The sequence below is a fragment of the Callorhinchus milii genome, unplaced genomic scaffold (genome assembly GCF_018977255.1).
Source record: "Callorhinchus milii isolate IMCB2004 unplaced genomic scaffold, IMCB_Cmil_1.0 Scaffold4, whole genome shotgun sequence".
In the NCBI taxonomy this organism is placed as follows: Eukaryota; Metazoa; Chordata; class Chondrichthyes; order Chimaeriformes; family Callorhinchidae; genus Callorhinchus; species Callorhinchus milii.
The window spans coordinates 56,061,248-56,088,802 of record NW_024704745.1 but is presented as its reverse complement, the minus strand read 5'-3'; the positions used below and the strand labels follow the sequence as shown (position 1 = coordinate 56,088,802).

The window sequence follows — 27,555 nt, the reverse complement described above, 5'->3', positions numbered from 1 at the left end:
CTTCACAGATTATACTGTTAAGTGAATTGACTGTATACTTTTGGACGAAACGCGGCAGCCAATTGCCAATTGCGCACAGCTGTCCCACAACAGTTGTGGATTGAAGTGACCAATTTTATTATTGTGTTTTTTTCTTGAGGGATTATTATCAGACGTGTGAATAAGGAAACTTGGCCAAGGTTTTGCCCTGCCGGGAATCGAACCCAGGTCTCTCGCTTGAGAGGCGAGTGCTCTAACCTCTGAGCTACAGGACTACTGATTGATTATTCTATCAACCAACATCTCAGAGCAAACAGAACTTAACAATCTTAAATACAAGATTATTATTGAACTGTGTTTTCTGTGAAATATTTTAAGAATTACAGAAAATGGGCTTCAAATGTAAAATTAAGTTTAACGATTTGGTAATATTCTGCACATTCTGAAATGCTACGTTAATAGAGTAAATCTAGACAAGGTGAAATTTCTACTTAATTAAATAGAAATTGGTCAGGGTTTTTGTACTTTCTAATGTCAATACTTCGGAAAGCACATAACAATTAATAAATTCTATTCATCACTGCATAAATTAATTATCTTTTGAAACCAGTATTGTGCATTTATTATCATGTTTTTGCAATTTTGAAATAATGTCCAAATAATGGATTCTAATAAACCATAATGAACAGAACAACAAGATGCATAATTTTCAATTTGATTAAAGAGCCTACCTCCAGTGATTACATTTGAATATATCACAATGTACTGAAAAGGGTGACTTTGATAGACTTCATCACAGAAAGAAAATTGATACTGTGCAAACATGATGTGTACCAGTACTAAATTAATTGGGAATGGTTGGGACAATAGAATGAGGGTAGCTGGGGACCAACGAGGAAAGCAAGTAGTATTAAATTACCTGTATCCCATCTGTTCGACTGAGATACAGCTGAATGTTCAAGTAATCTGGCCGATTCTCCTGCCAAAGCTGGAAATGAAAAATGTTCTGTCAAAATCAATTAGAACAGCATAACTTGTAAGGCCATTAATATGCCCAGCTTCAGCTGATAAGCTTTCACTGGATAAGTACTAAAGTCCATTATTATTATTATTATTATTTATTATTATTATTACAAATATACGGTCAATTCACTTTACAGCATATTCTGTGAAGCGCTTTGAGATGTTGAGAAAAGCGCTATATCAAATGCAAGGATTATTATTATTATTATAAAGTCCATGGGTATTATGGTATATTGAAGAATGACTATTACAGTAAATAAAACTTTGACTTTATGTATTACTTGAGCATAGCATCATATGGATGTTATATAGAATCATAGAATTATTCAGCACAGAAGGAGGTCATTTGGCCCGTCGTGAAAGAGCTATCCAAATTAGTCTCACTCACCCGCTCTCTCCCCATAGCCTTGCAAATTTGCCCTCCCCAAATATCTATCCACTTTCTCTCTTGAAACTTTATTGAATCTGCTTCCACCACTCTTTCAGGCAGTGCATTCCAGATCCGAACAACTCGCTGTGTGAAAACATTTCTCCTCATCTCCCCTCTGGTTCTTTTATCTTAAACTTGTGTCTTCTCGTCACCGAACTACCCACCAGTGGAAATAGGTTCTCCCTGTTCACTCTATTAAATCTCCTCATAATTTTGAACACCACCATTAAATCTTCCCTTAACCTTCTCTGCCCCAAACAGAACAATCCTATCTTCCCTAATCTCTCCACTTAATTTAAGTCACTCATTGCTTGTACCATTCTGGTAAATCTGAGTGGAAAGTTCAAATGTCAATGAGAAGAAGCCATGGTCGAAAGAACACACTCAGGATGCAAGACAACATACGCATATGCATACGATATGCATTTGTATCGCATGTGTACAACTATTTTCCAGAGTGAAAATACATTGTATCTTCTAAGCCTCTTACAACTTTACAAATGACTTTTTTTTGGTTAGCCAGATGTGATATATGCAGGAACCCATGACCACATCTGAGAGTACCCAAATTAGGCACAAGTTTGTGAGAACCAAGGCTTGGTTCTAACTAACTTGACCCCAGTACGCGTGTTGAGGGTACTGCTCGAGTTTAACCAGCTAAAACGGCATAGCTTGTCACTGTGAGTACCGTGTGGCAAGTTTTCAGCTGCTTATCTAGCAAGGAAGACCCTAATCGGAAGACAGTGATCATTCTGCCAATCCAAGCCCTGTTGACAATCCAAGCTGACTGGTCTGCCATTAACAACAACTTGCATTTATATAGCACCCTTCACATTGAGTAGCATCCCAGAGCTCTTAACAGTGGCGGAGCATGACGCCGAGCCGGGGGGCGGTGACCGTAGGTACGCTCAAAAAGGAAGGTCTTCAGACATCATCTGAAGATGGGGAAGGAAGGAGAAACATGGTGGCATAGTGGAAGAATGTTCCAGAGTTTCAGGGCGTAGTGGCTGAGAAGCACGACCACCGATGGTGGAACAGAGGGCACAAAGTATGTGCAGGAGGCCGGAGCCAGTCAAATAGAGGCAATGGGTAGTTGGTTGGGAGTAAGTAGGTCAGAGATGTAGGATCAACAATGCTTTAGTGTACTGCAGCCTCACCTGGAATAGAAATTGAGACCACCACAGATAATTGATTCTGATATTCCATTGCCAGGCAAGTCATATTAGAGTCAACTCAGATCCACGAAGAACCTGCTTACTTCTCCGAAGGAGGAGAAGGATTATCGCTGTGATCTCCTATAGTCCTATTCACCCAGCCACTCTCCCTACTCCAACAAATCTGGTCTGTGTCATGCTCTCTCCCAAACCCCCAAATGTATAAATGAACAAAACTCAACCGAGACGTCCTTAGATTATTATTTAACATACATTTCTTCCCTGAAATGACAATAGTAATTTAAAAATACGCAATTTATACTTAAAATACTTACTTGAATAATAACCTTCACATTTAACTCTTAAATGAGTTATCTGGAGTCAATATGACTAGATAGTTTAGATCTGCATATCCCTTCAACAGTCATATTTTTATTTGGGCCATTCCATCAGTTTTAAATCATAATTTAAATGAGGACTACTTTAATAATAATAATAATCCTTGCATTTGATATAGCGCTTTTCACGTCTTCTCGACGTCTCAAAGCGCTTCACAGAATATGCTGTAAAGTGAATTGATTGTATATTTGTGGGCGAAATGCGGCAGCCAATTGCGCACAGCAGTGTCCCACAAACAGTCGTGGATTGAGATTGACCAATTTATTATTGTTTTTTTGTTTTGGAGGGATTATTATTAGGCTTGTTGAGTAAGGAAACTTCCCCAAGGTTTCACTCTGCCTGGAATTGAACCCAGGTGTCTCGCTTGCAAGGCAGGCGCTCTAACCGCTGAGCTACAGTACAAGTACAACAAGAAATATTCTGGCATTTAATTCAGATATTGAACATGAAATAAGCATAGTGAAAATACCAGTTAGAACAGGCCAAGGTCCAATCAGAATCCAAACTGTTTACTTATCTCTAATCTAGATTGAAATGAAATTGCTGAAGTGACCCTGAAAACAAATCCAGTCCCTTTGTTGACTGTTGATGGTGGCTTTAAACCCTTTATAACAGGAAGCATTAGCATTAGACAAATCGCAAAATGCTGCAGATGCTGGAAATCTAAAACAAAAAACAGAAGTCGCTGGGAACACTCAGCAGGTCGGGCAGCATCTATGGAGAAAGGAAAGTGAGTCAACATTTTGGGTCCACACCCTTCGTCAGAATGGTCATGGACCCGAAATATTGACTCACTTTCCTTTCTCCATAGATGCTGCCTGACCTGCCGAGTGTTCCCAGCGACGACTTCTGCTTTTGTTTCAGCATTAGCATTGGAGGTTGATTTCTTTTTGATATTCACTGTGGCTCTTACCTTGTTATGTAATGTACACAGCAAATCCGCAAACCAGTGGAAAGACTGGATTTCCCTGCACACCCAGATAAAATAAAGTCTTCTGAGTTTATATTGTTTCCAGTCATATCTAAAAGAAAAAAAAGCAACGAAATAGCTAAAGCATCACCAACTTCACATTTCAAATTTAGGTCAAATACTTTCAGAGCCCATTGAAGCAGCTAAATTAGTGTCAACGCCTTTATTAGCTCAGTAAAATAAAATGTAACTACCTGTAAATGCTTTCAGTTGTGGCATTGTAAAGCTCCTTTTGATCTCAGCACACTGCTGTTAGAAAACACTTTTTTTGCGTTAATAATCATTGCACTTGATACAGGTCTTCCACCTTGGGAAGACATCTCAAAACACTTCACGGGATTTAGTGTAAAGTCTAGGGACTGTGCAATTTATAGGCCAAATTGTCACTCAAGTGAATATGCCCTAGTTGCTAGTCAAGATTGATTGAACATGGGTGTGAAATCCTACCTCACCTAACTCAAATTCTCCCCTCTCTTGATTCACACAGATATATGGTTCCAAAGATGCCAACTGTTTTTATGTACCTCTCACAAATGGCCATTTTTCATCAGTGAATTTAAGCAGACTGCAGTAGTGGGAATATCACTGATCTAGTCCGAATCCTTTCAACTTTCCAGTAGGTGTGACTGGATAACTCCACTCAGTAGTTACGTTCACACCTTGCTTAGACTGGTTGCTCACCGAGCAAACAATTGAAGTTGCCACCCATGTTCTATTACTTTGACACTGAAGCATGCTGTTATCCTAAAGTACGGCACCATCCAACTTTAACTCTAATCCACTTAAAAGTCTGACATCAGTTTTGAATTTAAACTGAAACTTGGATTAACTATTTGTCAGCAGTTTACTGTTATTCTAAAGTGCAAAAAAGTAACTGTTTTACGATGGCTACACTCACATAATTAATTAAGGAATAGGTCTTTTGTTTTTAAATGTTATATCAGATGTAGCATTTATTCCTGTAAGCAAAGTTCCCAGGAATGGCCAGAAGGTAATAATCTTATTGAGGCGATCAAATGATATTATCAGCAAAGTGAGCAACAATCAACTTATTTCTAACTGTTATTTAATTCCAGAGGCAAGGTTACAACCTTGAAATCAATCCAATGCATTGTTGAATGGAATTATTGAGTTCAAGAACATGTGGAAGGTAAATTTACATAAAGAACTTAAACTAAAGTGCCCAAGATTAATAAAAGGCATGTCTCTTCTAATCCTAATTAAGCTCCACTTATAACAATTGAAGACATTTATTTTTATGTGCAATGTAGTAACACGCAGGTGCCAAGGTGCTGTGGGCTTATTTAGTCATTATATAAGCAACAACAACTTGTAGTAACACAGCAGCCTTCGCATAAGTCTCAGAGCACTTTATAAGGCCAGGTTTGATGGGGGTCTCCAAAGACACGCTCGGAGAGATAGGCTTTGAGGTGGGATTGAAAACAGGAAGAGATGCAGTGGAGAGAGGGAGTTCCAGAAGTTAAGGGCGTAGAAATTGGGAGCTCAGACACCTATCATGGCACAGAGAGGGTGGAGCCTGCTCAGCAAGCCCAAATTAGCCGAGTGGAGGGGCTCAAGCGGAGGAGTAGGTAAGAGAAAATTGAAGAGATAAGGATGTGCCAGTGAGTGGATGGATTAGTGATGGGGAGGTCTTTGAAATCAATTTGCTGAGAGGCAGAGAACCAAGGGAGATGGGTGTGTGGGGCTTGGTGCAGATGAGGATACAGAGCTAGAAAAATCAGCGAGGAATGCATTGGAAGAGTTTAAGTAGGATATAATTGGTTATTTGACCACCCTTTGCCAACAATGAGCAATACATTGTACCGATAGTGGAGCCTACTCAAATATAATTTTCAAAAATCAGAATGCATTAATATTTGTTTATGACAGCAGATGCTCATTACAGACAATAAACGTACACTCATTTCAAATAAATTATAAATATTCAGAACCAAACATTATTTTTTTAAATTGCTTAATTTATGATTGATCAATAAACAATCTTTAATTCTCCTTTGCAAAAAATCTGTAATATTATTCTTTCATATGAAAGACTTTCCAGGTGTTAAATAAATGTGTGTTTCTCTGAACTTCATTCTAGAAACTTATTCCCGACTGCATCAGTATGAAATTTCTATTTTCCCCATTAACCACCATTATTGCCCTTCTGATCAAGATGGCTCAATTATTGCTAAATTAATGGCAAACTACACAGAAGATATCATAGAATTATACAGCACAGAAGGAGGCCATTCAGCCCCTCATGTCCATACCACTCTGAGCTGAATTGAGACAATTTAAATCTAAATCGATATGCAACCCTCATAGCGGGCAGCAAGGAGGCAACTTTTAGGCCATTAATCTGAGCTGGATTTCGCACTGGGTTCCACAGATGAAAAGAACTGTAACTCCAAGTCTATGAGCGGGGCAGGAGAGAATGTTATAGCAAAGAGTACCTACACCTGGTAAGCTGCTTTGCTGGATACTTTACCAGTTTTGGAAACTAAGCTATGAATGACAACACAATTTAGTGATGTAATTGTGCCATTGTGTTCCACATTTTAGTTTAGCAAATTTTATAATCATAATTAAAAATAATTATAAATATATGCACTACATCATATCTCGCTTATATTTCAGGATGCACTCAACTGCACTTGATATGCTGTAACGTACAGTAGTTCCCAATGAACTATTCCTGGCTCTTCGAGGAATTAAGTATGTCAAGAAAAGCAATACTGAGGCAACGGGGTCTAAAAAGTGGCCATTTGTAATGGGATTCCCTGATAGCAACTCAAGAGTTCTTGATGGGAAATCCTAGATTAACAGTTATGGAGATTTCCCTTAATTAACTTCACAATAAAGAGCCTAAACTGGCCAGTACCAAGAGATGATCAGGGGCTCATCTCCACAATTATATGTATACTAACCAGGAGAGGGAGCTTTACTATTGTGACATGTGGTGTAACTATCGCGACATTTTTATAGCAATTATAAAGAAAGTGTTATCAATTTGTGTAAAGAGGATAAATGAATTAAATGACAGTTTGTATTCTAAACAGATAGCTTAGGGTCGACAGTTCAAACTTAGTTCCTTTGAATTACCTCATAACTAGGTTAGAACCAACAAAACTTTTCTTTACTAATGAATATAGGTTAACAATCAATAAAACTATCAGACAAAAAGGAAATACACGTACAATAGTGTGTTTAGTACTGAAGCAAAAGGGGTCACTCCAATACCACCGGCCACACAAAGGCTAACCTCATAGTTGAAGATTTCCTCTGAGGGACTTCCAAATGGACCATCAATATACAACCTGTTAAAAAAACACAATGTTAACATTTTCCCGCAATCAGCAATAATAAAGATATGAAGATTTTTTTTGAGGAGGTATTACTGCAAAACAAGAGAACACTACAATTTATTTTACTACAGCTATTAGTAAAATTTACAAAAACGATCTGGAAGTCGCTGGCATGGTAATTAAACAAACTAGAAAATGACCGGCAATATGCATGATAATAATTTATTCCCACGAGGAAACACTTTTCCAGCATTAAGCATAGTTCTGTCTTCAAAGCTACACCATCCATAAACACCCACAGAGGTTTTAAAATACTTGCTCTTCGAGTTGTCAACTAAATAGAGGCATGAGCTCATCTATGAAACGTAAAGCTCAATTCTAGCATTGTACCCAAATGTACTCGTCTGAAATTGAGATTGGTACAGGTATTAGGTTTAATATATTGGACACTGTGATTACATTGGTATTATATAAAATTAAATTAATGTGAACATACTCCAGATTGATGTACTTTATATTATATTGCCAGAACAAATCTGAAACTTTAGTGCTGGCTTCTATATGGGATATTGGTACTAAGACTCATGTGTCATTAGCTCCTAAGTTTTCCCCTTCCTCTCCCACCATTCCTTGTCCCTCTAATCTGGTTTCCAGCTCATTTAGAGCACCGAGACAGCCCTAGTCAAAGTTACAAACAACTTCCTCAATTTGCAACCAGGTTTCTCTGAATCTCTTTGATCTTTCTGACACTTTTGACACCATTGACCACTCCATCCTCCTCCACCATTTTGCTACATGGTGCATCTCCATGGATTACATCTACACAATATTGGCTTCAACCCTACTTATCCCAACGTCTTTACTATTTCTCATCTAACAGCTTATCCTTTTGCTCCTGAGTAATCAGGTGTCGTTTTCCTAAGGACTCTATCCTTGGCCCTCTCCTTTTCCTCATTTATATACTCCGCCTTCGTGATATCATCTGCAACTGTGGGGTCCACTTCCATCTTTATGTGGATGACAACCAACTCTATATTTCTGCCTCTACCCTTGATTCTAGGGCCATTGCTGTTCTGACAGGATGCCTGACAAATATCAAGCTCTGCACAACATTATATTATGCTATAAAAGATTAAACTTCTTTTATATATGTAATATATCTAATATATATATATACGGTGTGATTGTTGAATTGTTTTGAGTGTTTAATACTCTTCCATTATTTTGCATCCACGGTTGGCATTAAACCGTTCAGGTTACCTATATGGGACGTCCTCCCGATGTGAAAGGCGCTATACAAATGTAATCTTGTTGTTGTTGTACAGCAAGCAGGTGCAGAGTAAGCAACATGCCTCAACACACTCTTATCTTCTGATGAGCACCCTCTAGTATATCTGTGCACTTTTTACTTTTAAGAAATTGAATCCTTTGAAGAATAGATTACATTGCATGTCCGATTGGATATATTCTGTATTAATAGCTACTTGGTAGCAGACCATAGGATTCATCAATATAAAAGATATTGTAGGTAACATTTAAGAGTAAAAGTGAAGACACAGAGATTTCTTCCTGACAGTTCCAAGTCATTGAGTAGCTACAGATCCAGTACCATGTGTGTCTACACATGCAGTGGTGCACATTTTCTTCATTCCTCTGAAGTCACAGCTTTAAATGCAAGCTGAAAATAGAGACGACGGAATCACAAATTACAATAAATTGCATTTATATAGCGACCTTTATGCTCCCTCTACACTCCTGTGCTGGGGAGAAGAGGGAGATAACCATAGGCACAGTCAAAGAGAATGTCTTCAAGTGTGATCTGAAGATGAGGAAGGAGACAAGGCATAGGGTCTGAGCCAAAGAGTTCATAGTTTCAGGGTATAGGGCTGAAAGCATGGCCAAAATTAGATTAGTTATCTGAGACCTGAAACAATAGACCTCTGCAATATACATGTAAGTTTGGATTATTATTGATCATTAATATGTTACTGCTGCATATTTCAAAAGACAAAAAATTAAATCTATGCCCATACGATTGGTAATGCATTCTGTAAGATTAAAACAATGCACTAAATTTTCACAAAAGAATTTAGTCAATTATTCTTTTGGTTTCTTACTTCGTAGAAAGACATATTTGTTTGAACGGCAAGAAAGGTGAGCAGAAGACTGAGATTAGATTAGGTTCCTAACAAGAAAAACACCAGGGGAGACTTGTCTAAGTGACAAAATATCAGAGACAGTCTGTTCATTATGAAGATTCTTTTCAGCCTCAGTTCAGGATATGGCACCTAACATTTAGCTGTCATTTGGAAATTACCAAGCACAAACCTGACAAGATCCATCAAGATCTCTGCAATAATAGTTATACCTCAAGGGAACTAGAGCTGAAAGGTAGTAATTTCAGGAATAGTCAGCATAAAAGTAGTGGCTATTCAGCATAAGAATTAGTACTATAAAGTAAGTAAATGCATGACTGCAGAGATGGTGTTGAAAGGAAGGTTTCACATTTCTGGCTCATTGTTCTGAGGATCAGTGACCTATACGGGATGGACAGGCTTCAACTGAACAGGGCTAGGATGAATGTCTTCACTGGTTGAGTAACTAGTGGTGTGGAAGATATTTTATAGTAACATGACAGGAGAGAGAAGAAACAAGAAAAATAAACAGAGAGGGAAGTAAGCATTGAGGAAAATGGAGAAAGGAATTTAGCAATGATAAAATTCAACAACATAACTAAGAGAGGTGCAAGAAAAAAGAGAATGAAAGCAGGTAGAGAAGCTTATTACTTATGATAGTATTACAAATAACGTGGGAGAATTAGATGTACGCATAAGAGGCTCAATGTGATAACAATTATAGAGACTTGGTTACATATAAATAAAACAGGTTATACAATCTGAAGAAAGTAAAGGGAAAACAGGAAGAAGAGTAGCATTATTAATAAAAGTCACACACTGTTGAAAGGAGAGATATATTTGATGTAATCAGCAGATAGAATCATTGTGGGTAGAAGTATAGATAGGACGGCATGTAAAACATTGGTAGCGTGTTTTATATAGATCTCCTGACCGTGATTGCTGTCTTTAAGATTCAGGATTCAGAAGCAGGAAGTGTTGATTCTTTCAAACACAAATTAGATTAGACAGGAAGGTTGAAGGCAAACGAGATGGACCTTGGTCTTTTTCGTCTAGCATTTCTTATGTTCTTATGTGATGATACAACAGATGAATGTAGGAACAAACAGATTAGAATGCATTTTTTTTTCTATTTGTACTGCTATTTCTTTCCCAATCTATATTGCAATTAAAATCTCCCTTCACAACTACTCTGTGACCTATCAACTGTTCATGTACCTTAAATGGAGAGAACATCAATTATCCCAAGCTGTTCTTTCTCACTCTCCAGTGAAATGTTTCAGATCAGCACTGGCAGAGGCCTAGGGAACAGTCTGGCCATTAAACTTGAACCAACAACACAAACTTGCATTTATATAGCGCCCTTCACGCCGGATGGCGTCTTGGAGCACTTAACAGTGGCGGAGCCTGATGCCAAGCCAGTGGGAGGGGGAAGGTGACCTTAGCCATGGCTGAAGAGGAAGGTCTTCAAACGTCACCTGAAAATGGGGAGAGAGGGGGCAAAGAGAAGAGGAAGTTCCACAGCTTGGGGCTGAAAGCACGACCACCAATGGTGGGGCAGAGGATCTGGGGACAAGGAGGAGGTCAGAGCCAGTTGAGCAGAGACAGCGGGTAGTAGTTTAGGGAGAGAGCAGGTTGGAGAGATAGGGGGTTGCCAGGGTATGAAGGAATTTGAATACAAGAGTGAGGAGATTGGAATCAATCCGCTCTGTGACAGAGAGCCAATGGAGTTTGACAAGGTCTGGGGTAATGGAGGTAGAGTTTAGCGAGAATCCGAGCAGCGGAGCTTTGAGTTAGTTGAATTTTGTGAATAGCAGAGCAGCAAAGAGGGCATTTAAATAGTCGAGGTGGGAGGTGATGATACTTTAATAGGAATCTCACTGTCTCTCCCTTTCTTGTTTGCAAAATTCACAAAAGGAGTACAAGACCTGACTGATTTTTCCTTCTTCCCTCCTCTCCCCCAACCACACCCAGTCAGTTGTATCACACTTACAAATATGTTGCCGTTTTCAGCTAACATAGAACAGACTAGGAATGAATCTACAATCTTCTTGGTCTGTGTTTCTGTACTGGGGTTTGCACTAACCAACTGGTCCAATGGAGTGCCCAGTGTACACTTTCAAGAGTTAAAGGAGGAAAATTTACAGTGTTATGGATTTTTTGTTTCAATTAGTAGAAGGAATACATTAAGGAATATCCACACATTTGTTCCTTTATTAGTGTTGGTGTAAAGTTTGCTTACTTACCTCAGAAATGAATCTACTGCCTCTGAACCAGTCAGCTGCTCTTCCAAAACAGTTGCTGGCAGTGCAATGTGAAACAACACACAGTAAACAGACTATAAAATCATTTATGAGGAAGATAAATATTGGAATTCCTGTACGGAGTTAGATTCTCGATACGTTAACCAACTTTATAGTTATTTTCTTATACCGGAATGCCAATCGCTAATCTGGAGGAGTGGCAGTGTGAATCAAAGGCTGGGACAGTGTACTGAGGAAGGTGAGGAAGATGATTAATTAAGAAACCAAGTTGCAGATATTCCATATTGTATTCCTTGCACCAATTAATTTTGATAATATTAAGAATCGTTGCATTTGATAGTGTCTGATTTTGTTGACAAAATGTCTCAGTGATTAATATGATTTACTGTAAAGTGTATTGACTATGTATTTGGAGGTGAAGTACAAATTTGGCAAATTAGGACATGGTATGTATTAATAAAAAAAAGTAACTCTTACCACATACTTGTAAATAATAGTTGTAGTGATGATTTAGTGAATATTTAAAAAGTAAACATAGACATGGGGTAAAAACACTAATATTATTGCAAACATCACAAAAGCAATAACTAAGAATGATTGAAAAGAATGATTAAGATTGTTAATTTTAGCAAGGCACAAGCCTAGCTGAAACCCTTGATTTCAAATGGTTTCAAAAGATTTGATTAGTCAGTGAAATCTAAATTAAAAAACGTATGAACAATCAATGTAACACAAGCTCAATATCAAAATATACACAGAATATATTAAATTTCTATCCCAGCATATTCCAGGTTTTCCACAATACAGTATCTAAATATGTGTTTAATGGAACAATTTACAAGATTTATTCTACAGTGCTTTGGAAGGAAGGGATAACCTGTGTGGAGCAAATGACCTTTTCTCCATTCATACTTTCCTGTGTTCTTACTTTACTTTAATGCTCTTTCATCAATGTTTAAACCAAACAGTGACAGTACAGAAATAAAATCCACATAAGAGTTCAATGGAAGAAGTACCATCATCAAGAATAGATTGTCAGCCACTGAAATTGCTTAAATAATTCAACTGCCAATTCAGCAATTCTGAACATGTTGGTCTCCTGTAATCCCAGTGCCATTTTTGTACAGTCCAAACTTAGAAGTAATGTATATAAAGATCATACTGATTGAACTCTTCAGAAATAGTTATTGAAATGTTTATATCTGGCCTACACTCCAATAGCATGCTGCAGAGTGCTGTCATGACTGATAACTGTTCAAGCTGCTTAGACTATTAATGTAATCATTCACCTCCCTGGCCTTTCTAGTAGCATGATAATGACCCTCTTAAGTACTAGTTTTGTTGTTGGAAAATTTAACTTGTTCCTAAAAGCAACTGACAATTTAATAATACACATTTCAATGATCAATCCCTCTCTTGTCAGTCTCCCATCACTTTGTCGGAAATCATTCGTCCTCATTTAATGATTAGTGAGCACTGGATAAGGTGCTAATTGTTTCGGAAGCTGTGCTTCAGGGCAAACAGACTGGAGAGACAGGAAAAATGCTGACAGGAAAACTACTAGATATTTCTCTATGTCCACTTAGGATTGAACTGTGAACATTTTCCATTGTGCCCTCAAAGGCAAGTCATGCATTATAGAGAGGGTAGCTGTCAGATCATGTTAATTACTACAAGTAAAAAGACAGTGAAAGAATGTAGTACACAGAAATAGAAACAAAATTCTGACATTAGTAGGTTTGCAGTGCTAATGAAGAGCATGGCAGGTTTAAGAACCAACAATTAAAGCTGCAGTACTGTACTTCACTGGTACCTCAATATCTCACTCCAAAAACCGTTGAAACCCTGGTCAATGCCTTTGTCACCTCTCGGCTGGACTATTCAAATGCCTTCCTCGCCGGTCTGCCCTCCACTACCATCCAGGTAAAATCCAGGTCATACAAAACTCTGCCGCCCACATTCTTAACCGCACCAAACTTCACTCCCCGATCACCCCAGTCCTTGCCAGACTGCACTGGCTGCCTGTCCCAGAGAGGATCGACTTCAAGATCCTCACCCTTGTCTTCAAATCCCTTCACTCCTCTGCACCCCCCTACCTCTCTGACCTCCTCTCTCCTCAAAATAGTGCCCGTTGCCTTCGTTCCACCGGGTCTGGCTTCCTCCTCGTCCCCGAGTCCCCCGCTCCACGCTCGGCGACCGTGCCTTCAGCCACTCTGCCCCGAGGCTCTGGAACTCCCTTCCTCACTCCCTTCGCCTCGCCCCCTCTCTTCCTATTTTCAGGTCTCGGCTGAAGACCTTTTTTTTCAACCGCGCCTTTGGTCACCTTCCTCCCCCTCTCCCTGGCTCAGGCCTGGGATCCGTTACTGTGCAGCGCTCTGAGACACTGTCCGATGTGGAGGGCGCTATATAAATCCAAGTTGTTATTGTACTCGAACTTTATAAAGTTCTCCCATAAACAGTGCAGTTTGAGGTTTGGTTAAGAAACTATAAACAGACTAATTTATGGCAACTACGGTACATTATGTATGCATAGCCATACAACTAGTAATAATAATCCTTGCATTTGATGTAGCATTTATCATGTCTTCAAGCCTCTCAAAGCGCTTTACAGAATACAATAAAAAAAATCCTTGCATTCGATATAGCGCTTTTCATGTTTTCGAGATTTCTCAAAGCGCTTCACAGAATATACCATAAAGTGAAGTGACTGTATGTTTTGTGGGCGAAGCGCGGCAGCCATTTGTGCACAGCAGTGTCCCACAAACAGTCCTCCCAATGTGAAATGAACTATATGTGCACGGATTATTATTATAAATAAATTATGATGCTTTTTTTTAAAGGAAAGATTCAAGGAGAGATGAGATCCTGAGACCTGGAATTTCTAATTTTTCATGGTCTTAGCTACAAGTGCATTGTCATAGAATTTAAGATTCTGCACAATTTTGGAACATTCTTAATTCAATCTTAAATTGAAATTTGGCTTTCTGGAATTCTTTGAGATTAAGACTATCAGGTTGAAAAATCGCTCAATCAAGTAACTACTTGAAAAATACACACACAATGGAAACTGCAGTTACCCAAGGGAACCCTGAAACATCACAATACTTCAACTCTGAGGAGATCTTGGGTTAGAGACAGTCAGGATGATGTATATGGGGCTCCCTGCAAAAAAAAAATCAGTTTATATTGTGGGCACTTTTTCATTGGGTTAACCCATTCAATAAATGTCTTGAATCCCATTAATGCTTCACGAAAGCATGTATGTTGACCCAAAGATCTTCTCTTCAGACAACATGTTGGAAAAAAAACTTTGCATAATTCTCTGCAACTCATAATGTGCCAAATCAGAAGTAGAAGGAGCATTACCTTTATTTCTAGATTATGACCAACAGAGAATACTGCTGTATGAGGAAAAACATTCAACTTCATTCATTAACCTTTGCTTGGAGATAGGCTCATCTAACATTTCATTGCTATAAATGAATGAGATAATTATTGAAACTTACAAAATTTATTCTGTCTTTACAGAATGTTAAAATTCTGTGGACGCCAACAAACCAACACTTCCGTTTGACAGAGAAGCTTGTAGCAACGGGATAAATTATTTCATCAGAATATTGAAAGTTTGATAAAATTTTAATCAAAATAATGAGGTGGATTTTTGATTCTCTTATCCAAAATGCAAACAAGCTAAGATGGAGCGCTAAAACGATGACACCTACCAAACCTAAGAACTGAAATCACAGCAACTACAGTATAATGTAAGAAATTTAAATTTACAGAAAATCATGAGCCAGGCATAAGCTTTCTCAGAACAAGATTCAAATGCCAGGGAGGATTTGACTTGATTTTCCAGACCCCCTTCATAAACATAGGGATTGGGTGTTCAGCAGATGAGTTTCCTTCCAGAAACAAATGAGAAGCTGCCACATGATGACATGAATTCTATGAACCAGGGACAATGTTTGAATAAGCAAAGGATATAATTAATGTAAAACACCCAATATGTTGTAATCATGATTTTGACACAAATTAACAAATCTTTTCTAGTTAAAAGTTATAGGTATTAAGAGTGGAAATCTTTGGGGACAATAATATTTGCATTGAAGCGAGAATGTTTGATTTGGGTGAGTCCTCGAGAATCAAGTCATTAATAATTTTCATAATAATCCTTGCATTTGATATAGTGCCTTATCACGCCTTCGAGACATCTCAAAGCCCTTTGTACTTGTGTGTTTGGGAAATACTGCTCCAAACCTCACTCTGTACTATAGCACTGTATATTCTGTCAGTTGAATCTGGAAACAGTAAATGATGTTCAGAGTAAGAAAGTTAAGGAATCTAACTTTCCTTTATCAAAGACAATGAGGATAACTACAATTCTCTTTTTATTCTTGTACCTGGAGGTATGCCTTATAGAAGAAAGCAAACACTGAGGATTCTGTGTGGAAGTTTGAAGAACTTTGAACTCTTGCCTGAAGAATTTTATGACAAGCAAATTAAATGAGAACATTTGTTCCTTGAAAGAACTAGGAACAAGCACACTGCTTCTGGAAATCAGCAGACATCAACACAAGTTTATGTGTGTCGGTCTTTGGGAAGAATCCATTTAAACAGATATTTAAAAAAATGGTAACATTGGTCAATACTGAAAATGACTTGGAAAATAATCTTTGCAAATTCTATACTGAAATATGAAAAAGCTCCTTCATCCAAATTTTAGCATTGACATACATTTTGAAACTTTGGTAAAATGGTAAATTTAGTTATGGATATCAAGAAACTAGTTATCTCTTCCAAGAATAATAACAGAAAATGAAAATCTCATTAGACAATATGGCTTCTTCAAACGGATAGTCATATATGCATATATAGTTCATAAAATGTGAGAGAAAGATAAATATCAAATAGACAAGCAAGGTACTTTTCAGTGGCAACTCGTCATATTTGTTTATGGAGCCTCAAAAAGGAGAATAGGAAGGGTGGGGGCTCGAGTAGTGTATAAACACTGGCACAGATGTTTTGGGGCAATGTCCTGCTTCCATGCCTTATCACTCTATGTATTTAGTCAGAATTTTTTTTAAGCCCCTCCTATCCATTATAGGAGCCAAATATATGGAACAAGTGATCATAGTATCAGGGTGTAAATATCATAATATTAACCTTTTAGCTTTTAAGAAAAAGAAACTTACGCAGAAAAAATATGTTGTGGTATAATTAACAGCAGTAGTATAATGCTCAGCCTTACTTTGGGTATTTTCTCTGCTGTAATATGGGCAGAATTTCTGCATTCTGGTGTGGTTCAGATAGTAGCAGCTCCCTGAATCTCTCTGCAAGAACATGAAGATTAAAATCAATGTACAGAAATTATTTACTACATCAAGATACAATGAAAATAGTTATCTTTAAATTAAGTAAAATTCTATGCAACACAATGCATAATAATGGGTTGAAAAACAACAGCTATTAAGAGTTGTTACTGCAAAGTCCTGCTGGCAATTGGTAGTATATCATAACTGACTCCAGTTATCTACTTTGTGGCTTCAGAGTGGAATCCAGTGAGTCAGCCATGATTACTGCCAAGTACCAGCAGGATTCCCTATCAGTAACTATGAATCATCACTCATAGTGTTTCGCCCACAAATATACAGTCAATTCACTTTACAATATATTCTGTGAAGCACTTTGAGGTGTCTAGAAGACGTGAAAAGCATTATATCAAATACAAGGATTATTATTATTTTTTATTATCACTAGTGAATACTGTTGAACACCATTGTTATTTCAACCCAAATACTGATCCATTGTCACAATTTCACAGAGTGTCTGTAAAGACATACATCAAATGATATGGCATGGAAACAGACCATTTGTCGTAACTAATCCGTGCTGGTGTTTATTCACCACACAAGCCTCCAATAAGGCAAACACTATTAGTCCCTTTCAAGAAAGGCAATGCGTTTTATTAATTCTCCCTCTGCATCTTTCAGAAGTATACCTAGAATACCATAAACACTTTGGTTACTCAAATCCTAAATGGCTATATTTACCCAGAGGGTAATTTAACAACTGGAAGAGAATACAGGAAGGGTGGTTGAGGCCAGAAAAATACAGTGGGATGGTATTTTGAAGGGATAAGATCAGATGGGCCATAGAGTCTTCTTCATCCAAACAAATCTTGTGATCTTCATTCCTTCCTGCCTTATCAAAGTTCACATTCCATTCCAGACACAGGGTAATTTACACGCATAGGTGGATCTCTCACTCAGGTTTGGATACCCTTCAGCAAGGTGATGGGTTTCTGCATGTCACACTCAGCTAACTTACAAGAAAGCTGAGTCTAGCAACCTGGTCCTAACCACACCTCCTGGTAACCTGTTCCAGTAATGATTATACTTGTTCTACCTAATACTATACATGGAAAAATACAACTAAACCAAATATATATTGCTCTGTATGTAAATATTTAATTGTGCAGCTACTTTAAAGGTTTATATCATCTTTAAGAATCATTTTAAAAAGTTGACATACAAAATAGAACTGTTACAAAACATTTAAAATAAGCTTTGGATAAATGCAAGGTCTAGTATTTGACTAAAATATTCAGTCACTACACTTGACACCAATTATCTGTGAAGCACTTTGAGATATTTCAGCATTATAGGCAACATGAAATAGAAAGCTTATTTTCTGTATACAAACCAGACTATACAGTAACAATTTTAAAAATATATATTAGCCACTATATTCCTACATAAAAGAATACTGGAAGGACAAAGGCTAGCAGCTTGTTGAAGACCATTATTTCACTGGTTCTATAAATTCCATTTACACCAATTGTAAACAAGACGAGTCTTGTCACAGAGACTCCGCTGTAAACAAAACATAATATTAGTGTTGATGTTCATCTGTTCTTCCTCCACAAATTGAATAGCTCTTTGAAATTCATCAACTTGAAATTCAATGACCAAAGGGCTACCATCTTTTAATGGTTTGCTAAAGTTCAAAGAACAGGTGTAAACTTTGTAAGGTGCAAAATATCTCGGTAAACACTTATCTGTAAAAGAGAGAAGTGTGAGAGAACACAGAACAGTTGGTCTTCAGAAAGCAACAGACCAAACTATTGACTTCTAATTAGAATTTTCTGTTAAAACCAACGTTTGAAACTGGCAACTTATGTATTTACTTCTGTTACTTTATTTTTCTTATTTTTTAAAATTCTGTGCTTCTTTAGTTGATCATTGCTTAATAAGAAAGCAAAATTGATAAGATTACTGTTATTTTTGCCTCTTAAATCAGGCCAAGAAATAAAATCCCAATTTTCGTATCGTCCATTACGGGCCAATCTGGGCTTGTCAACTATACCTACTAGTGCATGACACAACAGGCTCAAGACGAGTGATACTGAGTGCAGCTGGAATTTGTTGTCACTTTAGGAAATAAATAGGTTGCGGAGAACATTTGATAAAGCTGAAGTCAGACAAAGATACTAAATCGTGATGGTATAGTGGGATATGTATTTAACTGGAAAAGCTTCTTTATAAATGCCCATAAGACACGTTTCAGGGAAGTCTGGCATAATTTGAATTTTTATCTTCTCATACAAATATTTGCACCATCTTAACAAACATTTAGCAAACTGGATGAGCAGCTAAATGCAAGTTTTAAAATCATACTAACTGTTGCGAATTAGAGGTTAAATGCGAGGTGGAAAGCAAAAACTCTCCAACTTTGATCCATTAGTAATTAAATTACGAATATTGAAACAAAATGGACATTTGTGTAGGACTCTACTGGTGGGTGTGCATCTGACTTCTAAATGATCACAGGGTTGGCATGGTGTGGTTGTGTGGTGAGAGTCTAAATGAGTGAAGAGTGATTTAGGGTTTGGTGATGATACTGGCAACTTAGTGCATCCAACTTCCTTGCAGTGCTTATGTATATTTTAAATAGGGATCTAACCTGCAGTAATTAGAAGAGGCTTTTAGATCATTCGAATGCCTATCGACAGGATCTGGAAGTGAACTGCATTGGGAGTAATTCTGGTATGACATACATTGGGTTACTCGAAGGAGTCCCCATTCAGATTCCATTAGGAAATAACGCTGAGTAGACACCAGAATTCTGAACTTCCGAGAATGTGAACTCAGATGCATAGCACAAACCTATCAGGTTCTTTATTGACTAAATCTTGATCACAGACTATTGCCTTCTGGAATAAATCTGGCAAGAATCTAAAATTAGGATTCTTCTTGCTGGTGGTAAGCTTAAGGGAAGCCAAACTACTTACATATTGATAAAAGTTTTTACTAACCTGTCCAGTCTCCTAGCACCCTCAGATGGACACCAAATGTTCCTCTGTTTTCTGTAGGATTCTAGAGAAATGAAGCAATAAAGGGTAAACAAAATATTTTAATAACGCTATAACACTCATTGAATAACTTTTGGAAAACAATTTTTGATAATCAGAGGATCAGGGTGTGATCTCAAATATTAAAAGATATGTTGCTGATCACTATCCCTTGTCCCTTCTTGGAAAGTGTGCATGTGGGATTGTTGCTGAAGATTCAATCTGGTTTGGCTCTGATGCCCAAATACTTAAATAACTTGTCAACACTCAAACATAAAAAATGGATATTTGGTGAAATGATCCAAAGAGCAATAAATGTGCATGAAACTGTACTTTAGCATGAGTCATAGTGCTGAGAGTGGGAGAAACTGGAATAATAGTGGCTTTCACAGAAAATAAATATCTAATTTTAATAAAGTCATCACAAAATATATCATAAATAACATTAATACTAATGCTTGCATTTGATATACCACCTTATCAAGTCTTCAAGAAGTCTCAAAGCGATTCACAGAGTATACTGTCAACTGAATTGACTGTATATTTTGTGGGCAAAATATTGGCAATAAATAAAATTCAAAATTCCTGGAAACATTTAGCCTACAGACAATTAATTTAGCATCTAATTTTTCATTGTTGTCTACTTGTTACCAGGTTCTAATGTTTAGTACAAAAAGAAATGGACCACATTCACGCAATCCCACATTTTACAGTAAATTATGCGAAGCATCTTATGAGACAGCCTCCCAACATAAAAAAACACTATCAAATGCAATCTTAATTAAAATTATTAAGATGAAATGACTTAGTGAGTGATACACCTCACACACTCATTACTTGAGAACGATAAGTGCAGAGTTGGTTCATGGACATAGCTAGAAAAGCCCCAAGTCAAAAATGCCAGGAATTCAAGGTAAGCAATTTTTGAAATGATGGGAAGTGCAACAAGCTATTTTCAATAGAGATGATAGGGGATTAGTCTATATTTTCTCAATTCCGTTAACTGTTCTGTGTTTGTTCTGCAAATCAGAGCAGGTGTTCCCGCACCTTTAAACTCCAGTAGTCATAGAGTTCTGGAGGAGTTTTGAATGTGTACATTTGTTTTATTAAGGATTTCAGACTAGTCAGCCTTCCTCTGCTCCTTTTAGATATCTAAGTGTTTCAAAGTATCTTACATTTTTACAATCCTGGGGCCTAAAAAGCTTTCAAACTGCACCACCACTGAGGGGATGCCAACAAAAAGGCCTCTGAAGTAAACAGTGGTTTCTCCAAAGTAATGTTTGATTAGCACTCGGTCACAAGATCTCCCTACAGAAGAGGAATTCAATTTGAGTCAAGTTCTCCCAACTCTATTTTTTNAATGGAGTTTCCATTGAAAATAATCTGTTTATATCAAAAACACTGTTGGAGAGCACACAGAGATAACACATATATTCAGATAGACCATAATTTAGGCCCTCATATCAGATAGTGCTACGCAATAAAATCACTGTGACATTTTGCAGTTTATCAACTGCTGGTTACTGGAACACTCCGCAGAACTTACATGCATCACAGTCAGACCAAAAGGTTTGGATTATGTTTCTGGCATTTCAAACACATGTTAAATGGATGAAAGTCTTCGCTGTAAAAATGTCAGGTCACTGCAGAAGTGTGCAAGGTCAGACTAACTTTAGTCATTCAAGGAAAAAATAAAGGAACAATGTTGAGCAATCTTAATTGAAAAATCATAAGAATGGAAAGGAAATGCTTTGTAATGCTATAAAAACATAGTTTCCTAGCTGCATGGTCGTTGAAATGATCACAATTGATTAATGTTGATTATGAAAATTCTCGAAAGGGTGTGTTTCACAATGCTTTTTGTATAAGACATAATTGTTAAAGTCATCTGCAAACATTTAACAGGGGAAAAAAAACAGAGAGCTATATCCTGGGAGACAGAAAAAGACCCTGGACTCTCAAGGGCAGCACAGTTAGTGTGCCAAGAGGAAATCTGGAAATATGTGCATTTCCTTAAATGTTCTGTTCATTGAAAATCCACGACACAGATGTCAATTCTTTTCCCCTGAAGCCATTACACAGCTGTGGTTTGTTATACTAATTTAAGGCTCAGGTTGATTCAACCAGTTTACATATAATTTAAATGTTGAGGGGGGTAATATTGAGCTCAGGTAATGCTGGCTTGCCTGAGCCCAAGTATACAATGAGTACCTCATTGTCACTTATCAATCATTCATTAACTGTGGGACATCAAAGCTCTACACCATTTCATTCTGGATCTCAAATAAAAAGAGACAGCTGGAGAATGATGATAACCCGAGCCAGTAATTTCAATTACAAGCTCTCAGTTGCACAAACACGAGGGATCTCTGTAGTTTTCTTTACCCTCAAATCAATTCAACAAATGAACAATAGTTCTGTCTTAAGCACAATAATTGGTTTTCTCATGTGTCAGACCAAAAAAAAATACGGTGGTCACGCTCATTTTGTTGAAACTGTTAAGGATACAGCACCAGCCTCATGTCTTTTGATATTTAAGATGCAGAAAGGCACTGTCTCGACTCAAAACCAGGTAGGAGAAGCAGAGGCCCCATTGGAGTCTGTATCAAGAATGCATCCTGAGAGATTGCAACAAGAGTTGACAGAAATTGGATAGAATCCCAATTTCAGCTTGGAGGTGTATCCTGACATGCTGGTTAGCCAAAGACCATGTCTCCTATTCTCCACATGTGGCTCTCGTTTCTGTGAGATGCTATTATTCCAGAGAAGAAAAATTACATATTCTCCTAAATTCAGACAAGCTTGCCACATCAAAACATTGTTCTCTGTCTATGTTGTTTCTCTTCCCCCATTTCCTTTCAAGCTGTGCTTTACCACATTCAAATAAATCAAGACATATAAGTCATAGAACAATTTAGTCTGCATCTGCTTAAGACCCAAAACATCCTCTCCCCTACTGAAACAGACTTGCAGAGTCTCTTCAAGCAATCTATTGCTTCTGTTCAATGGTAAAACATGTCTACATTGGAATATTCCTAGCTCTTTATTTGCTACCTTTTAATGTTACACACTTTTAGAAGATGCACCAGCTGTATTCAATATATTGCTGCATATTCTAAAGTCTTTAACTTTATTTACAGAACATCAGTAGATTTCTCACATCACACAACTAACAACTGAAGCAACTAAAAGCTTAAAGTTTGTTTATTCAAGGTATACAAAAGCCTAAAGACAGCCCTTTTTCCACAAAAATTGCCATAAAGGTCAAATTAAAACAGATGGACCACAACAATAAATTATTGGGGATGATATTGCAGATTTGATATAACACGCTTCTTTATAGCATAAATTTAGTTATAACCCATTTGCTATGTTGACCCATTGTTGCTCTCTCCTCCTCTCTCCTCCTTCAAGGCCGGTCTCAAAACCTTTCTCTTTGACCGAGCCTTCAGCTCCCCTCTCGACTCTCTTCCCCCTCCTCGCTCCCTCCCTTCCCTCCCCCCACCCTGACCATTACCACCCTCCTCGCTCCCTCCCTTCCCTCCCCTCACCCTGACCATTTCCCCACTCCTCGCTCCCTCCCTTCCCTCCCCTCACCCTGACCATTTCCCCCCTGCTCGGGTCATGACCCAACTGTGCAGCGCTTTGGGACGTCCTCCTGACGTGAAAGGCGCTTTATAAATGGAATCTTCTTGTTGTTGTTGCTGTGCATGAATACAGCTGGCCCGTTAACTCACTGCACACCAAACATCTTCCACACTAAACTGGCAGGTTGGGCGCATGTACATTGCAACTGGTTAGCACACCTTGATGTAGCAAACCTTTGAATTTTATGGATTCAACCACCATTTCACAAGAAGACTTCACTGTAATGATAACTTTCATTCATATGATGCCTTTCATATAAAAATAAATTGCAAATCTGACTCAAAGACCAAATTTGACAATGAATTCTAATACTATACATAGAAATGAAATGCAACCACTGGCTGAGTTTTTTTAAAAAAAACCTTAATTAGGATCTATTGTTATATTAACAAAATCTCAAAACAGACAACTATTTCTTAATTTGAAAAACCGAGACCTTTATGTACAGATAATGAGTAAATATTATCTGTATGCAATACTCATATTACTCGGATACAAAGTCCCACATCAGGACTTTGAATTCACAGTCTAGACAGTGATGGGGGAGTGCTGCATTGTCAGAGGTGACGTTCTTCAGATCAGATGTTAAACTGAGGTCCCGTCTGCCTATTCAAGTGATTTTTAAAGATCCTATGGCACAATTCCAAAAAAAAAAAGAGTTTTTCCTGGTGTCCTGGCCATTAATCTCCCAGATAAAATTGCTCATTTACTTCATGGCTGTTTATGGGAAATTACTGTGTGAAAATTAGCTGCTCTGCTTGCCTACAAAATACTGCAAAATGCCATCCGCCAATCGACTAACAACTGGATTCCTATTTACCTCTAGCTAAACAGAGATGTGTGGAGTAAGGAAACTTGCCCAATGGTTCGCTCTACCGGGAATCGAACCCGAGTCCTCTCCCTTATGAGGCGGGTCTCTAAGTACTGAGCTACAAGACTCCCCGATGTAATGGATTTACACAGGATGTAACAGAACCTATGACATAACAAAGTGAGCTTGAAGGTATCCCACTTCCTTTTCCCCAAGCAGCCACTTTATTTTGTCCAACTCTGCAAGCATAACTCCATGTACGAGCACTAATGATTGCCCTATTCCAATGGTGCCAATCATGTTGGCATCATTCAGAGCAAGTGATAAGAGAGCAGAAGGTGCCAGGAGATGCGTTTTCTCCAAGCCCAATGGAACCTATAATGGAATTCAACAATAACTACTGTCCCAGTGCTTTGGGCCGTCCGCCCGAAGTGAAAGGCACTATACAAATATAATTTTATTATTGTTATATAGCACCATTCACATGGGGTAGTATTTCACAGGGCTAATAAGAGCTACAAGTCTTTTATAACACGGTCTCATTTTGTAACTGTATTTATCCTCCACGTGACAGTTACAAAATCAATATGGCAATGTTCAGATAAGTTTTGAAAAGATTGCGGTGCATACATGAAGAAAACAATCAATCAATCTTGGCAGTGACCCTCTGCTGTACTTTGCCTTTGAATGACAAAGAACACTTTCATACTCGCCTGTACATGCTCTATATCATTGGAATAGACAAATACTTCTCTACCTCTTACCCATACACTGGACATTTATACCTGTGGAATTGGTCATATGCCTATACTAATAACAGCAGCACATTTGGTCTCTCTCTAGTCATATCTTTGAGTACATTGATAAGTTGTACTGAAGGTGCCATGTTGCTTTACACTGAAATGTCAACTAAGTTTTTTGAGTTGCACGAAAAACTGATTTTTGGTATCGTCCAGCTAAGTATTATTGCCTTTCATTGTTTATTCACAGACAATGTAGTCCCACCATAATGTGCTTCATTATTGTGCAAATTGAGTTCTAACACAGTTGGACTGTGGACCTCATTGACTGTGCATGCAGTGAAAGAGAAATATTAAGTGATTCTCTTTAGTATATGAAGAATATATGGCTACAACCTATGAGGGGTAGAGAAACAAAGAGATCCAGGGATTCAGATTCACAAGACTAAAAGTATCAGTAGAGGCGGACATTACCATAAAAAATAGAAATGGTGTTCTTGTCTTTATGTCTAGAGGAACAGAGTATAAAATTAGGGATTTAATGTTAAATTCACATAAAATATTTGTGATCGCATATTTGGAGTGCAGTTCTGGTTGCCATACTACAGAAAGGATATTGTAGCAATGGAGAGAGTTCCATGGAGATTCACTAGATAGTTACTAGGGATGAGATGATACAGTTGTAAAGAAATAATTGAGAGGGGATCTGATAGAGGTATTTCAAATTATGAAATGATTTGATTGGACATTAATAGGCTGTTTCCACGTTGTTGAGTCCAAAACAAAGAGGTATAAATATGCCATTAGCAAAACAAAGTTTAGGAGGTGCATCTTGATGCAGAGATAATGGAACTCACTGCTGGAGGTTGTGGATGAAGCAGAAAGCATCAACAAACTTAGAATAATAATCCTTGTATTTGATATAGCACCTTATCACGTCTTCGAGACGTCTCAAAGCGCTTCGCGGAATATACTGCTAAGTGAATTGACTGCACAACAACAACTTGCAACGTATATAGCACCCTCCATTTAGGGTAGCATCTCGGAGCTCTTAACAGTGGTGGAGCCTGACTCGATGCAAATGTGAGGGAGAATAGAATATGGGAAAGAGAATTATGGGGCTGGAGAGGCTCATGTGGCGGATAAACACAGGCACCGAATGATCTGGTCCATGTTGCAATAATCTATTTAATTCTATGTGCACAGCCAGCTCACTTCCTTCATGTGTGCAGCAAACAGGAAGTGATGTTAGACAGTGTCCCGATGAATTGGAAGTCGGTCATTTTTTCTTTTAGCACAGGAACTGACTTACACATAGGAGGGAACTGACTAAATGTGTGCGTGGGTCATAAAACCAGATATCACACCTCGTTATAGTGGGTTGTGATTTGAATGGATCCCAAAACCATGTTTAACGAGACTCCACTGTATATATTTCAACACGGAAACCAGCTATTCGGCTGATTTAGTCTGTGCTCTGTGCTAACAAGCTTAACAATGAACAATTGTTCAGTCAAAATTTATATTATCCTTCTTTACCTGTCATTTTTGAAATATAATAATTGTGCTTAATATGAAATATTTGTACTGTGCTGAATCAGTACAAAAAGTAACGCACAAATCTTTTAGTCATTTGTCTGCTGCAATCCCACTTAGAGAGGCTGCATATTGTATTGATAAAAATGAACTATACCAGAAGAAAGAACTCAAATGGGGCAAGAAAAGCATACAGAAAATGTATATGGCCATGTCATAAAACAAATTGTTACTTTTGTACAATGTGCAATTTATTGCACATCTGTGAATTTGTAACCCGACTGCTTTGCTGTGACCCAACAGTGAGTGAGGGGCATAAGGTTTTGGAAATGTTCTAAGTGCAGAAAGCAACAGCTGTTAGCAAAGGAATTCAGGGCTAGAAAAGCCATTAGGCATTTTATGGCATTAGTGTCAGCATTTGTACTCCGCATTTAGTAGCAAATTACTGCAATTGTGGCCATCATTCACTATCATGTTTGTAGTCTAAAACTTATCTGAGCTATCACAAATCAGGAGCAATGCATTTCACACCTGTTTACTATATAACTCAGCGGATGTGAATTCACTCTAGGCATTCTCCACCTTGATCTTTTGAAATGTCTTCAATGTCGAATTGATGGATCAGGAATTTTCCATTGACCAGTGGTGGCCAACCCACGGCCCACAGGCCCGAAATGGCCTAGGCGAGCCAACAAGAAGGAGCTCGCCGAACATTCACACTAGTCCAGGTGAGTCTGTTTCAAATCAATGCTTTGTTTCAATGTTTTTAGATTGAATATTTCCTCATTTATGGCATGAATCAAGAAAT

General features: G+C 37.9%; 1 protein-coding gene and 1 non-coding gene across 3 annotated transcripts in view; both read right to left on the bottom strand.

Moving 5' to 3' along the window:
• LOC103184334 (NADPH oxidase 4) overlaps window positions 1-27,555 on the bottom strand; it is a 69,405-nt gene that overhangs the window by 3,286 nt on the left and 38,564 nt on the right. The window contains exons 12-16 of one of the 2 annotated variants that reach the window (XM_007902276.2): window positions 19,977-20,037; window positions 16,911-16,992; window positions 7,156-7,275; window positions 3,899-4,007; window positions 899-967 (exon numbers count right to left, since the gene is read on the bottom strand). In XM_007902276.2, the coding sequence (XP_007900467.1) occupies window positions 899-967; window positions 3,899-4,007; window positions 7,156-7,275; window positions 16,911-16,992; window positions 19,977-20,037 (441 nt within the window). The remainder of the gene's footprint in view (window positions 1-898; window positions 968-3,898; window positions 4,008-7,155; window positions 7,276-16,910; window positions 16,993-19,976; window positions 20,038-27,555) is intronic. The other variant, XM_007902283.2, reaches the window with a different exon arrangement.
• Window positions 183-254, bottom strand: trnae-cuc. Its single transcript has one exon. It is a non-coding gene; the product is annotated as a tRNA-Glu (tRNA).